The sequence below is a fragment of the Triturus cristatus genome, chromosome 5_1, assembly GCF_964204655.1.
Source record: "Triturus cristatus chromosome 5_1, aTriCri1.1, whole genome shotgun sequence".
Lineage (NCBI taxonomy): Eukaryota > Metazoa > Chordata > Amphibia > Caudata > Salamandridae > Triturus > Triturus cristatus.
The window spans coordinates 540,571,564-540,585,401 of record NC_140587.1 but is presented as its reverse complement, the minus strand read 5'-3'; the positions used below and the strand labels follow the sequence as shown (position 1 = coordinate 540,585,401).

The 13,838-nt window shown below is 47.2% G+C and overlaps 1 protein-coding gene across 1 annotated transcript in view; it reads left to right on the top strand.

Moving 5' to 3' along the window:
* Positions 1-5,384: 5,384 nt before the first annotated feature.
* The window catches only part of CRISPLD1 (cysteine rich secretory protein LCCL domain containing 1), a 259,845-nt gene continuing 251,391 nt past the window's right edge, over positions 5,385-13,838 (top strand). The window contains exons 1-2 of the mRNA XM_085605416.1: positions 5,385-5,517; positions 6,300-6,618. Of these exons, the coding sequence (XP_085461542.1) occupies positions 6,361-6,618 (258 nt within the window). The 5' untranslated portion in view covers positions 5,385-5,517; positions 6,300-6,360. The remainder of the gene's footprint in view (positions 5,518-6,299; positions 6,619-13,838) is intronic.

Sequence of the window (13,838 nt, the reverse complement as noted above, 5' to 3'; positions counted from 1 at the left end):
GTCGGCACATCTCCTTTGGCCTCTATTCTCGACTTCTCTTATACAGGACACTCCCCCTGTATGACTTCACCTCGGAGGGGGAGCCCAGATGATTCACCTGCAGGGAGACCTCCAGCTGACCATATGGTCACCCCAGCCCCATCAACCCGTTTTTTTAGGTCTCGCTGAATCAGCGTGCATGCGCTGCTCGGAGAGAAATTTTGTATGTGAGTTCTCAAAGTGCTGCTGGCGGCCTAGCGCTTGTGTGCACGTGAGCGTGCACGCGCGCAGCTGCCATGCGCTAGGTCAGCCAGCAGCACTCAGGAACGCCTTTAGCGCGTCATCGCGATCACTTTCGCTTTTCCAGTGATCGTGATCGCGATGACTTTCTTGTTTATCTGGTCTTCTGGACTCTGTGCACCTTTATGTCACATTTGCTTCCTTGCTAGGTCTCGCTGAGCCCAGCGCATGCGCTGTATCGGAGAGACATTTTGTATGTGAGTTTTCAAACTGCTACTGGCTTGCCTAGCGCTTGCGTTCACGCGACCGTGCACGCGCGAACCGCTAACCTTCAGCAGCACTTTGAAAACTCGTGCGTCATCGCGATCACTTTCGCTTTCAGAGCGATCGCGATGATGCACGCTTTCAATGCTTGTTTCTAGTGACATTTGTACTTGTACCTGTAGCTGGGATTTCTGGACAGTGGAAACCAACTTTTCTGGTCTCCCAAGAAATGTGTTTGCCACATTTCTGCATATATAGATCGGTGCGGCTCGGCTTATCTTTCCACTGAACTTTTGTCCATGACAGAAGACATTCCAAGGTCTCATGCGTCACCTATATGGTAATCCAAATCCGCACCTCAGATTACTTTTGTGAGATCTCCAGACTCATCACACCCCTCCCCTTCCTGAAGTCTGCCACTCAAACCTGCCACCGGCCTAGCCTGACTCAATAACCATGGAGGCAGCTGCCGCAGTGTGCAGGGCTCGTACCTGACCACCAGCACGTCCGAGACCTGAGGAGGAAGAGTCCCCACGTTTCTGAGCCCCATATCCGCCCCTCCCGACATCAGCTCGCCCTATGGCCAGGGGCCTTTCTACCTTATCCGGCCACCCCACTCTCAGAAAGACATGCAGCCCAAGCCCCTCTAACCACAGTGCACACCTGCCGGTCCACCAGTAAAGATGCGTGACCAGTGCTATACAATACTCTTCAATGTTTATTCATCCATTCATCCAGATTTTACCCCCGTTATCTTCTAATGAAATACAGCGCTCTGGCACTGATCTGCGCCTCGCTGCTGTGTCAACTAGTTTTCCCCGTGTGCACCTCGGCATCCTAAAGCAAAGCGCCCTGAAGTGTGTGTTTGTGTGTCTATCTGTGTTGTGTTTGTGCAAGCATGTTTGCGAGTGTGCATTTGTATATGTATACATGTATGTGAGAAAACGAATCTGTATGAACATGTTACACACATGCATATGTGCATTTATATGACTGTGTACATATGTCTCCCCATTTTGTGTATGTGCACGCTTGTGTATATGTGTGCGTACGTGATTATCCTGTGTTTGTTTCCTTCTATGTCTGTGTGATCATTTCAGTGCATGTGTGCACACCTTTACGTTTGGGAGTATGCGTCTGTGTATGTGAACCAGCACCTATGTGTGTCAATGTTTATTAGTAACTGTGCAGTTGCACGTGTATGAATGCGTGTGTGAACAAAAGTGTGTTTACTTGTTTGCTTGTGTACTTGTCTATCTACGTTTCTGTGTGTGGAGGTGTCTCTTAGCAACGTAAGGTGGACCTGTTGTGTGTGCGCGCACGCGTGCGTGTGCACATTTGTAGGCTATACCGGACATATGTGCTGCTTGCATCACGTGCGCTCTCACAAGCAAGCTGTCAGAGCTGGGATTTCCCTGGGTGTAAAGCCCGCCTCTTCCAATCACGCTCGAAGCCAGCGCTGGCCCGGCTCTGCTCACTGGGGTATAATGAAAAATTGCCTTATCAGATGCATGAAAGCGGCTGTTTGCTTTGTCTCCCTGAGTGGTGACTGGTTTAATTCCATGAACATGTTTAAATGTGCTGAAAGGAAACATTAAACATGAAAGCCCATTAATAGCGTTTAACATCAAAGGCACGGGGCCATCCGGAGCGGGTAACCCTGGCAACAGCAAGGAAGCTGGCGCAGGTTCAAGATTCAGACATGGGAGAACCCCCTCCAGCCCCCACCCATGCAGGGGCAGGGCTGGACAAACATGTGCATCAGGACGGCTGTCGGCTTCAGACATACTAACGAGCTGGCTGTCACATGTGCAGGGGGTATGCAGTTGTGCTTCCCCTGCTAAGCTGCATGTTTATACAGGGCATATGCTCCCCCCGACTCTTTCTCTAACCGCTTACAATATGTGCCGCTAAGTTACCGTGTAATGTAGAATTTATATAGTGCCTCAAACTCAATGGGAAGTGCCCAAGCGCATTTTCCGTAGGGTAGCACCTACAAGATGGTGGTTGGGGAGGAGAGGGGGTGTTGCATTTTAATGGACTTAAGAATATGTTAGCATTTACCACACACTGAATTTCAAGCAAGGATTCCGAAATGCAATCTGCAGGGTCCATACAGGTCTCTGGGGACGCTCCAGTGGACCACTGAGTCATCCAACAAGAAGTCTTGCCTGTTCCTTACCACAGAGATCTCAGAACCATCGCTTTAGTATTAGCTCCTGGTTTCAGGATAATGCTCCTGGTTCTCGCCGTCATTATTCTTGGATTGACTCCCCCTGGTCTCCTCCATCTTTCATCTCTTATTCGTGCTCCGACACTTACCTTTCCATCTTTTGTACCTTGGCCACAGAACTACTTGAGGGTCTGTAGTCATCATAGCCTATTCTCCTCCATTGCCAAGGGCCTACACCTCCCTAAGTAACATGCGAGCCATGGTGGACCATCAGACACAACTGGCAAGCCCATTCCCACCATCTCACCTTCGACCTTCTTCAACAAATCACCACAGCGACCAAGAGCTTGCTTCCAAATGAGACACCTCCAGTGACACCTTTCTTGCACATCACCTACCCTGGGTGCAGCAATAGCGATCACACCACATTTATGGCAAACTCTTGAAATCAAACTCAATTAACACTGAGGGCGCGGCGTTGCAAGGAATTTTGCTGCATTATTTCAAGAATGCAGGAATGCGTCGTAGTTACAAGAATACAGCGCACCCCTGTGCTCTCTCCTGCACCAGGGCATAAACAGCAGCTGTGTGCCAACACAGGCACCCTGCACCATGGTACAAGGGTGCCTTTGTTGCAGGTATGATTGTGCATGTGCAGGAACACCTTCCTGTTTGTGCAGGAACACCTTCCTGCACAAAACAATCATTAATGGTATTTTGCTCCTATTTGTGCTGCAGAATGCGGCACTCATAGAAAGAGCAACAAGCATTGGCATAGCCAATAGGTCTTGCTTTTGGGACCTTATAAGTATTTAGTTATGCAGCACAATATCCTTGGTGCAACAACACCAACTGCTGCATGGCTAAACACTCATAAGGTTCCAAAGGCGAGACCTATTGGCTATGCCAATGCTTGTTCTTTAGCCTTCATTTTAAATGATTAATTCTCCCTTACTCTGCTCTGCTTGATCTTAGTCCCAATGCACTGTCTTTCATAGTTTTCTCTTTCAACCCCCTTATGATTGCCTTGCACACATTCTCTTCTTTCCATTGCCTTCTATCTGTATCATCTCACCACGTTGCCGTTTTTTGCACCCTACTTCCAAGTCGCTCTTTTCACTGCCTTTTCCTCGACTTCCTCGTTTCTCTCCCTCTCTCGCAGTCTTTTAGAACCTCTCTTAGTTTTCCTCGCCCCGCTCCTCCATCGCTTTCCTATCTCTGATTCCTCCCTTCTCACTTTCTCTTATACCCCCCTCTCACATTCCTGAGTGCCCTTAGTTCTCCTTTCAGTCTCCTTTCCCTCATCTGCTGGCCCTTTCATCTTTCTCACCTTCTCTTCCCTTTCTTGGCATCTCATCTTTCTCACAGCACCCCTTTGCTCACTCACCTCGTTGTCACCCCTTTTTCTCGTTTCACTTTCTCTTCCTCTTCGTTTTTCCTCCTCACTCTCTCTTAAACACCCACCACACATTTTCATTCCCCCACCCCTTCTAGGGCACCCTTTGCTCCCAGCCCTAGTACAGGCCCCAAGTGAAAGTGCTCTGGGACTCCCTTTATGTCTCTGCCTCCTGAATTCAATTGAGGTGTGGGAGGGAATGCGCAAGAGGGCGGGATGCAGGTGTTTGCCTCTGAGACATCGGGCGCGCATTTTGGTCTGCAGGCAGGGGGCTAAGCCAGAATTCACACATGCAGGTGCCTGGCCTGTGGTGATTCATTCAGGCATAGCCAATAGGTCTCGCTTTTGGGACCTTATAAGTATTTAGTTATGCAGCTCAATATCCTTGGTGCAACAACATCAACTGTTGCATGGCTAAACGCATAAGGTCCCAAAGGCGAGACCTATTGGCTATGCCAATGCTTGTTGTATTTTGAGGTCTGTCAAGTGACAGCCCAAAAAACTGGTTGAAAGTTAGTTAGTTAGATATGAGGTATAGAAGAGGTTGGTCATTTAGTAGGAGGAAGTGGAAATGGGCAAGGAGGGCTTCTGTGAAGTCTGCCAGTAAGGCAGCATGCCTCGCGAGATAAATATTTTGTGGAAGAACAAGGAAATGTTGTGGTAATCCAAATAAACCAGTGAAGAGGACTGATCTAAAGACAGGGGTGTTCCATCAACTCAGACCACGAAAAAAAAGGTACTCTAAACTAGGAAAATTAGCGAGATACAGAAATTACTATATAATTAATCTACTCCGAAAAGGTGCTAATTCATAGCATTGGCATTAGATTCAATGGGGACTGAGAAAACTCGTTGGGAAAACAAACTTTGTTAAATTAAAAATAAAACATTTAATAAACGATGACATGTTTAACAACATATAATTTAATTACTGTTTTCTACAATATACAATGTTTGCTGTAAATGTGAGAGTTTCTTTTATTTAAATTGTGAGGTTTACAATATAGAAACCCTGCTTAAAATAAATAAACTAAAAACTTAAGTTTCACAGTCTCTGAGGCATCAAAGTATTCCCGTTGAACAGACTCTATCCTTTCTGCGAATAAGAGGAAACGGATATATGGGGGCTGTTACTTTGCCTTTAAGAATTTGAACTATTAGTAACCTGATAGGGGTGTTAGTTGTGCCGCCGAGCAGCTGAGCGGCTCAGTGCGCCACTGGAGGGGAAGCAGCGCGCAGTCCAACGCTCCCAGCGCCTGCTCTCGCTGCCAAACATAGCTGCCGGGAAGGCATGTGCAGCGGCGCGCTGGAAGCACATTCTGAGCTGCGGTTCTTCAGCCGTTCTCAGCTTCTCAACACTGTGTGAAATCTGAAGAGGAAATTAACTCCTAGACACACCTGGGCAAATCATCATTTATTTTGGCTGAACATCGCAGCACTCTACCTGATCTTTTTGTAATCTCAGGTAAAATGAATGTGCTTCGCTGTTGAAGAGGTTCTTTTAAACAAGTCAGTGCTTTGGCCGGGGTTGCATATACGCACCGTCCAGTTAATGCAAAACGTGCACCGTTCTAAGGTGAGCGCAGTTAATGCAAAGCGTGCACTGTTTTGGGCGGAGTACACTTAATGCAAAGCTTGCTGCACCGTGTTGATTGTAGTGCAGCGGCTGAAATGTGTCGCCGCCGTAGTGTGTTTAATATCTATAACTTCAAAAGGGCAGGCAGTTCGGATATTTTGTTACTTTTGACGAAAGACGCACGTTATCTATTCTAAAGTCACAGTAAAAGGCTTTGGAAGAAAAACGTGCACACAGGCTGGGAAGTTGCTTTATTTTAGACTCCTATTATTGAAACCTATATTTCTTTCTATTCTGGAATGTATTCTTAGATTGTTGGTGCACTTTCTCCCTTTGTGTTTTGTAAATCCATAATGTGGTCACGTGGGTGTCTTGGAAATGAGCGTTCCAGAGGAAAGAGAATACCTTTCGTCAGGTCGCTCGTTAGCGGGATGGCAACCCGTTTTAAGTAAGCCTCTGGTGCAGGGGCTCAGATAAGATTTCTCCTGAATGCCTCGGTGTGCAGTGTAAATGGAGAGTGTCTGCGTTCACTGGCGTCTCGTTCTGTCTCCCTAGAAACCACACTGGCACACTCGCCCTCCGACCACAGTTTGACTTCTGTGATGTAGCAGAGTAGCTGGTGCCAGTCACTGAACCTCCGAATCAATCCGCTCTCTCTTGTGCCCTGACAGCTTCCAGACCTGGGAGAAGCTCGCGCCGTGCTGTTCACCCGGGAGCCGCGCGCCATCCGTCATGAAGTCCGCCGTGCAGCAATGGCTCAGAGTGGCAGCCTTGCTATACATAGCCCAAGCAGTTGCTGCCATGGCTGTGCCCAATGCCACACAGTTAGAGGAACTTTTGGATAAATACACAGACGAGGACGGCGAATGGTGGACGGCCAAGTCAAGAGGGAAGAGAGCCATCACAGAGAGTGACATGCAGATTATCCTGGACCTGCACAACAAACTGCGGGGGGAGGTGTATCCTCAGGCTTCCAACATGGAATATATGGTAAGAACAATGTATTACTAGTGTCGGAGAGATGAGGCTAGTTTGTAACCCTTGCAATTGTATATGACACACATAAGAGGTTGGTGCTTTGTTTCCAAAACATACGACTGATAATTACATTTGGCGCATTTTAAGAGCTTGTTCTTAAGTTACATATTGGGTGTGCTTTTTTGATCCATTCAACATTCTTTGTTGTATTCTGGGAGTTGAAGTTTGACATGTTCCACCTCTAAAAGTAGACTTGCAAATTTAAAGGAACCGCATGGATTGGATGAGCCCTTACAACTTAAATGGGGAAGTATTTTCATATGTGGTAAATGGGGAAGTCTTTTCATGTGTGGTAACTGTTCAGTAACACACGTGTTCCCTCTCTCTTCTGATCACACGCACTTTTAATTCAAAGTCTAGATGTAACTGAACAAGGAATTCAATTAGTTCGGTGGTAAGTGTAGGAACCTAAGCCGAATGTAACAGGTGCTCAATGAGCAGGCAAGGAAAGTGCAACTAAGGGTGTACACAAAATGTGCAGGACATGATATGTTTCCATTTGAAGTAAACACGTCCAAGTGAAACAGGCTCTTGAAACCCACCCTTCAAATGTAACCTTTTGTTCGCAACAATAACCAGGCAGCGGTGCTGCGAAGGGAAGATTAAGGGGATTGCATGATCGATTAATAGCTTTTTGTTAGTGCTTTGACATTTTAATGAGGTAAGCCGACCAGATCCCAACTCCTAGGCAGTCTTTTGGAGAATGAAATGTTGGCTAAGGACGCCAGGCTCTTAATGGGTGTTATTTGTACAGTTATGTGACTCACGATCAGGCGCTTGTATTGGCGCTGTTTTGAATTCTTAGTCCCAGCATGGAGACACACCTTAATTGGCTAGAATTACGTCATTGCTGTTCATTATGACCCATAATTCAAAGGCATAAAAATAATGCTCAGAATAACCAGGTGTGAAGTCGCTGGAAAAAATAAAGAATCCAGGCATACGCAGTGTGAAAATTATGTAGTCAAACCAATATTGCACCGTGGACTTTCTGAAGAAAAAGGTTCCACGTCAGATAATAATGATACAACCTACGAAACCACAGTTTAGCAAAATGCTCTAACACCACAAATTATGATTTTAATATACCATAGGATGTGCTATGATTCTGTGGACTTTGTTTCTGTATCCGCCTTTCTATGCTGTTCATCCGTGACTATAGTGCACTGTACATTGCCATCCCTATCCTAGTGCACTTGATTGATTGTGCAGCATGGACTGACTCCCACATGTTCATGTGTGTTAACACAAGGGAACTGATTTCTCATAAATGGCTGTCTTTAGCTGAAACCTTTTTCTGATGAACTCGAGAGAAGAAATCTTTGTTGATTTAAGCTTGTGGGGTGGAGTGTGGGAAGCTTTGCGAATGGGATTTGGTGAGAAATGGAAGCATCATGTATCACGTGGAGCCACTCACTATTAGCGTACTGCAGTAGGTGACATACGCACTTTCTCTCTTTCCTACACACACAACTATAAACCCACACACAACGTCCTACCATGACACAGACACGACCTGGAATCTCACTGTAGTCAGCCCAACCACTCCAGGCATTTCAGAAGCACCAGCTTATCTCTTCATGTTTTACAGAACAGTCTATAGCATGGGGTCAATTTACAAAGCCTTTTTTTCCTTGAAGAAGTATGTTGTACTGATAGAAACTGAAGAGTAAGTCATACCTAAGTGTTGCACCTGGTCCTTTTTGCAGGGTTATCCCCAAACCTTTTGCCTTCCTCCTGTATATTTTTCTGATCCTCTTTTTGTTGGCTTTAGGACTCTCGGCACTTTACCACTACTATTCAATGCTAAAGTGCATGTGCTCTCTTCTTTAAACTTAGTATGATTGGCTTACACCAGTTTGGCATATCTAATTTACCTGCAAGTCTCTTGTACAGTGGTGTCCCATAAACCCAGGGCCTGTAAATTAAATGCTACTAGTGGGCCTGCAGCCTGCATGCGCCACCCACAGAAGTAGCCTTAATAGCCTGTCTCTGGCCTCTGCATGCACAGTTTACTGCCACAGTGGCTTGGAATTTAAAGTCACTTGCCAAGCCTGAAACTCCCTTTTTACTACATATGTCACCCCAAAAGTAGGCCCTAGGTAGCCCTCTGGGCAGGGTGCTGTGTAGGTAAAATGTAGGACATGTGCCTTTATTGTGTGGCATGTCTTGGTAGTGGCAAACAGCCTATTTGGTTTCTCACTGCTGTGAGTGCTGCTCCTCTCATAGGTTTGAATTGGAAATTCCATTATATGTTTTTAGGTCTCGGCCTGACGTAAGCAGCGCATGCGCTGCCTCGTCAAACAAGGCTTCTTGGAATCAATACGATTCCAAAAGCCGTGTCCCAACTCTGTCTTCAGTTCTCATTCGTGCACGTTGTTTGGCGTCACGAATTATGCCAAAGGCAGTGCAATGATTGCACTGAAGGCATGGCAGTCATTGCCTGTTGCCACCCTGTCTCCTTTTAGCCATGTCCAGCGGGATTGGATCTCTTACCCGCGGCATGACACAGTAGATTTGTTATTAGCCTGCCGCACTTTATACTTTTATTCGGGCGGAGCGCAGTGCACGCTTCAAGGACACCACGCTCCGTGTATTTACTTCTTTGTATTAATTTGATTGGGAGCGCGGTGCCCGCTTCAGGGACACCACGCTCCGTGTATTTACTTCTTTGTATTTCTTTGATCAAGTATTTACTTATTTCCGCGCTCTTTGTCATTTTTAGATTGCGGCCCACCTCGGCCGCACTTCTTTTAATGTGCCGCAGGGGGCTGTTGTGTTGAGTTAGGTGCAACTTCCCCCCGTATGGTGTACCTCCCATATCCAGGCACGGGTGACGTAATCTCCTTCCCTCCTCAAGGCCCCCTGTGGCTGGCACAGGATATGTCCTTGGGCTCTGCGCATGGCTGCCCTGGCCAACTCTTCCTAAAGTTAGACACTCGTGAGCACAGGGTGTCTGGGAGGGGCTGTACCAGGCGGTGACAGATGAGGTCTGGCAGCAGGCGGGCGCCGCCCGGAACTGATCACTTCCCTGCACAGAAGTATTCCCGCACCTGACGGTGCATGGGGAGAGGCTGCCGGCAGGGTAAGAAGTGTGCCCTTCAAAGAAAACATTGTACCAAACTAAAGGCAGATCCGGTGGGTAGTGTGAGGAGCCAAAGTGGTGAGAGGGCACTGGTGGGCAGTGCGAGGAGCCACGGGTTCTAAGCTTGGGATGAGTGGGCAACGCGAGGAGCTGCGTGTGATCTGCTGGGCACTGGTGGACAGTGTGAGGAGCCACAGGTTGTGAGCTGGGCACGAGTGAACAGTGTGAGAAGCCACAAGCAGTGTGCTGGGCACGAGCGGGCAGTGTGAGGAGCAACAGGTTGTGAGCTGGGCACTGGTGGGCAGTGTATGGTACCCCAAGTAGTGTGAAAAGCTGGCAGTAGCAGGCGCTGAACATCTGGCACTGGAGGGCAATATAAAAAGCTGGCAGTGCTAGGCAGTATGTGGAGCTAACAGTTTAGGGTATTTTTAGGAGCTGACAGTGGGGATTCTGGGGTGCACTGTGCCACTGGTGGGCACTATGCATAGCTAACACTAGTGAAAAGGGTGAGGCACTGACACTGGTTAGTGGTGAGCAGGAATTACACCACTGGGAGGTTGGAATGATGGGCAGACAAATGACGGAGCGGAATGCACTGATGCCCATAGCGATTACTAGTGGCTAAGATTCATTCAAGCATTCCACCCGGCACTTATTTGTGTGCCTCGGTTAGAGGAGCTGGTATCTGGTGAGCCTTTTGAGGAGCTGCCCTGTGAGAAGTTGCCAATCATGTCTCATCCTTTTCTTTAAGATAATGTTAATCTGATGCGTACAACATCAGGATGAAACATCACAGAAAAACGAATCACACTGAGGGAAAGCAAAGATAAAGTTGCTCAGAAATTTAGAGAATCCCCAGAGCGCTGCAATAATGTTTTGGTCACAAATGCACCCAATTAGTTACTTCCTCAATATATAATTGAAAACCTCAATGTACAATTATCCCTGGTGATTTAAAATAACAGCTGGCGATGCAAACTGCTTCATATCTCCCAGATGTTTCAAAGCCTCTTCGGCACTTTACCCCCGTCATAGTAAAGTAAGAACCGAGTGTGTCTGCACCAAAGAAAGGGGTAATCGGAGAAGGGCCAGTGATCCGGAGGGGGACGTGTGCCAGGCCAGAGTTAGGATGATGCAAGATGGGGAACAGATGTCATTGGATTGAAAATGCAATAGGTCTCGCCTTTGATTAAGTTAAAGCCATTTGCTTTGCTAATTGTATTGTATAGCAAAGCAAATGGCTTTAACTTAATAAAAGGCGAGACATATTGCATTTTTAATGCTTGTTTCAGTGGTAGTTTCTGATCTGGAAGGAGCAACATTGCCGTGTTTAGTATGTTTGGAATAGTGGTGATGCATTATTATTGGTGTAAATTGATTTTTTTATTACTATTTTAGAAATACCACTTTCAGAAAGTGGAGATTTTTCTGGGTTTATGACTCAAATCGATGTCTAGGGAAGGGTGACAGCTGGGCTTTGTGCATTATTTACAGACAGCCAGAACACAGGAAGGGTTGGGTGTAACAGGTTTGCATCTGCTTTCATCTGTATACTGAATGCTCTTCCTGGGTTGGGAGAGACGGAGGACTAGCTCACTTACATTTCTATATGTTGTGTCATGCACTCACACAAAGGGCTCGTTTTACCCCCTACAGATGTCTGGAGCCAGGGCTGAGATTGAATGGGGGTGTTGTGCACTTCTAAGATTTCTTTTGAAGTTATCCCCACATAAAAGACATTTTGAGTATAAATACAGGGGCTCTGACCCCAGGACTTTAGACAATGTGTGGACCTGTAACCAGAGCTGCTGGCTCTACATACTGCACCAGGAGGAACTGCTGTGCTGCCAGGAAAACCACCACTCGGACTTTGCTTTGTTGTGCTGACCTACTTGCCTACTAGAGATACAGCCATTCTGCTAAGGAAGCCAGTGTGCTGGCCTGTTGACTGCCTGCCTGCTCATCGTGCCCCTATTGCTCTCCAGGGATGACCCCCTTCCCGCTCCCTGCTTATTTGAGGATCGCTGAAGGATCCCAGGACAATGCTGCTTGTTGCCTGATAGTAGCATGTGCTTCCAGCTCCCTGATGACATCAGCGCATGGTGAGCACTATTCCTGGCTGTCGAGTCAGTGTGTGGATGACTTCTAGGGGTTGTTCTCTCAAAGTGGGGATAGCCCCTCAGGTTCCCCCATTAGCAAAATGGAGCGTTTCATCTTCACCCCAGTGTGAAGCACCTGGTGAGCGCTTCACTCTTCAAGAACAGTATGGCATGAGGACATCTTGTGAGGCCCCATGCCCCTCCCTGCTGCCAGCAGCTCTGCAGAAGCTTCAGTGGCATAGCAAGAGTGGGTGGTTGGGCGGTCAACCATGAACGGTATCAGTTTTGGGGGCGCTGGCCTCCCCCCTTACCTGCGGCCATCGTGGGGATCACCAGCACCCCCTGGGGCCCCCCTTACCAGCAGTCGGCACGGGAGTCGCCAGCACCCCGCCGCTCTTACATGTGTGCCCAGGGGTTAACTATGCCACTGGGAAGCCCGCTCTCGACGATCGCAGTATGCATTCCAGATGACACGTTGCCCAGGAAACAAGCCTCTTCTTCAAACCCGATGAGCTTGCTAGAGCACCTGATTCAGCCAGTGGAGTACGGGTGCAGATGTGAGGGACCAGGAGGGGTCTCCTTCATGCTCCCAGAGGGGCTTAGCTCACGGTGTTGTTCGCAGCAGCACTACACATTCAAGGCCCGCTGCCCTTGATCACTTGGCACATGGGGTATTGAGTCAGGTCTCCCTGCTGGAGTTGTGCCTGCCCCCTCACTATGTTTTGCACATACCTTTGGGGGCATTAGAACTCCAGCTTGCAGGTCGGGCTAGGCCCTCGACGGAGGTCCCAACCCTGCTTGGCCTCTGAGGATACACATTACTGTACTATTGCAAGTAAGCACGCAGGTGCTGCTATGCCCTGAATCTGGTGCCTAATTACTGTACTTCATGTGGTAGACATGCAGATGTTCCTGTGGCCTAAAGTTTACAGTGGTTCTTTCCCCAGGTGCACTCATCGTGTTCACCACATAACCTGTAATCGAAGCACAGCGCACTGTGTTTATTTGCTGACTGCATTTATGGTGATGTTTGGTGTTATCCCTCAACAGAACCACCGCATTTTTTTGCCCTAATGGTATAATACATATGTAATTTGGATGCCTCATTTGTCAGGATAATGAGTATAGATTCAGGGTCTGCATAATATGTACAGTGATGGTGTTTTTATGACGTGGGAAACATACAAGTCTTCAGCTTATTGCACTAACTGTGATATTTTGACAATTGCCAAGTTGGCAAAGGGTTTATGTGGTTTTGTTATATGTTTATAAGCAATACAGAAACTTAGTTTTATATAATACTGTGTGGAGTTTCTTTCGTGGTGTGTTATTGTGTCGCTGCTGTATGTGTTGCACAAACACTCTAAAAATCACCTCTGGGAAAAGCCTGACTGCTCTGGCCAAGTCATCAAGGGGGTGAGCAGGGTTTATCTTGGGTGTACCCTGACTAGAGTGGTGGGTTCTGCCCGGCTTAGGTGTATACCCTAGCCAACCAGAAACCCCATTACAAACACTAAGCCAGGAGCAGTACTCCACTACTTGTAGGAAAAGTTTGGTGAAGTGGCCTTTGATTACCACCCAGTTAATTTTTGTTAATATTCATTACTCGAGTACTTGTTTTCCTTGCTACAGTAATTTCCCATGAGCAATAGCTCCAACCCAAACCATTCAAGTAAAAAATTATGCTTTAGTTGCTCCCATCTCTCCCTAAAATGGCTGACTTCCACTTTTGTTAGCTTAATATACAAAAGCAAGCTCCACCCTTTCTTCATCCTGTTCCTTGCCATGCCAAACAGATCTCCATGAAGCTGCAGACCAGAAAGGGAAGGGAGGAATTGTAAAAGTGACTGTGCTGAGGAAGACTTGCACTTGGGGTATTGAAGATTACTGATGAATAACCTGGGCATTAGCTACTCGCTAGTCTTCCTTGCTGCCATGTTTACCTCCCAACACCAGTCTATAATGGTCTATAAATGTTAGACCTGGCA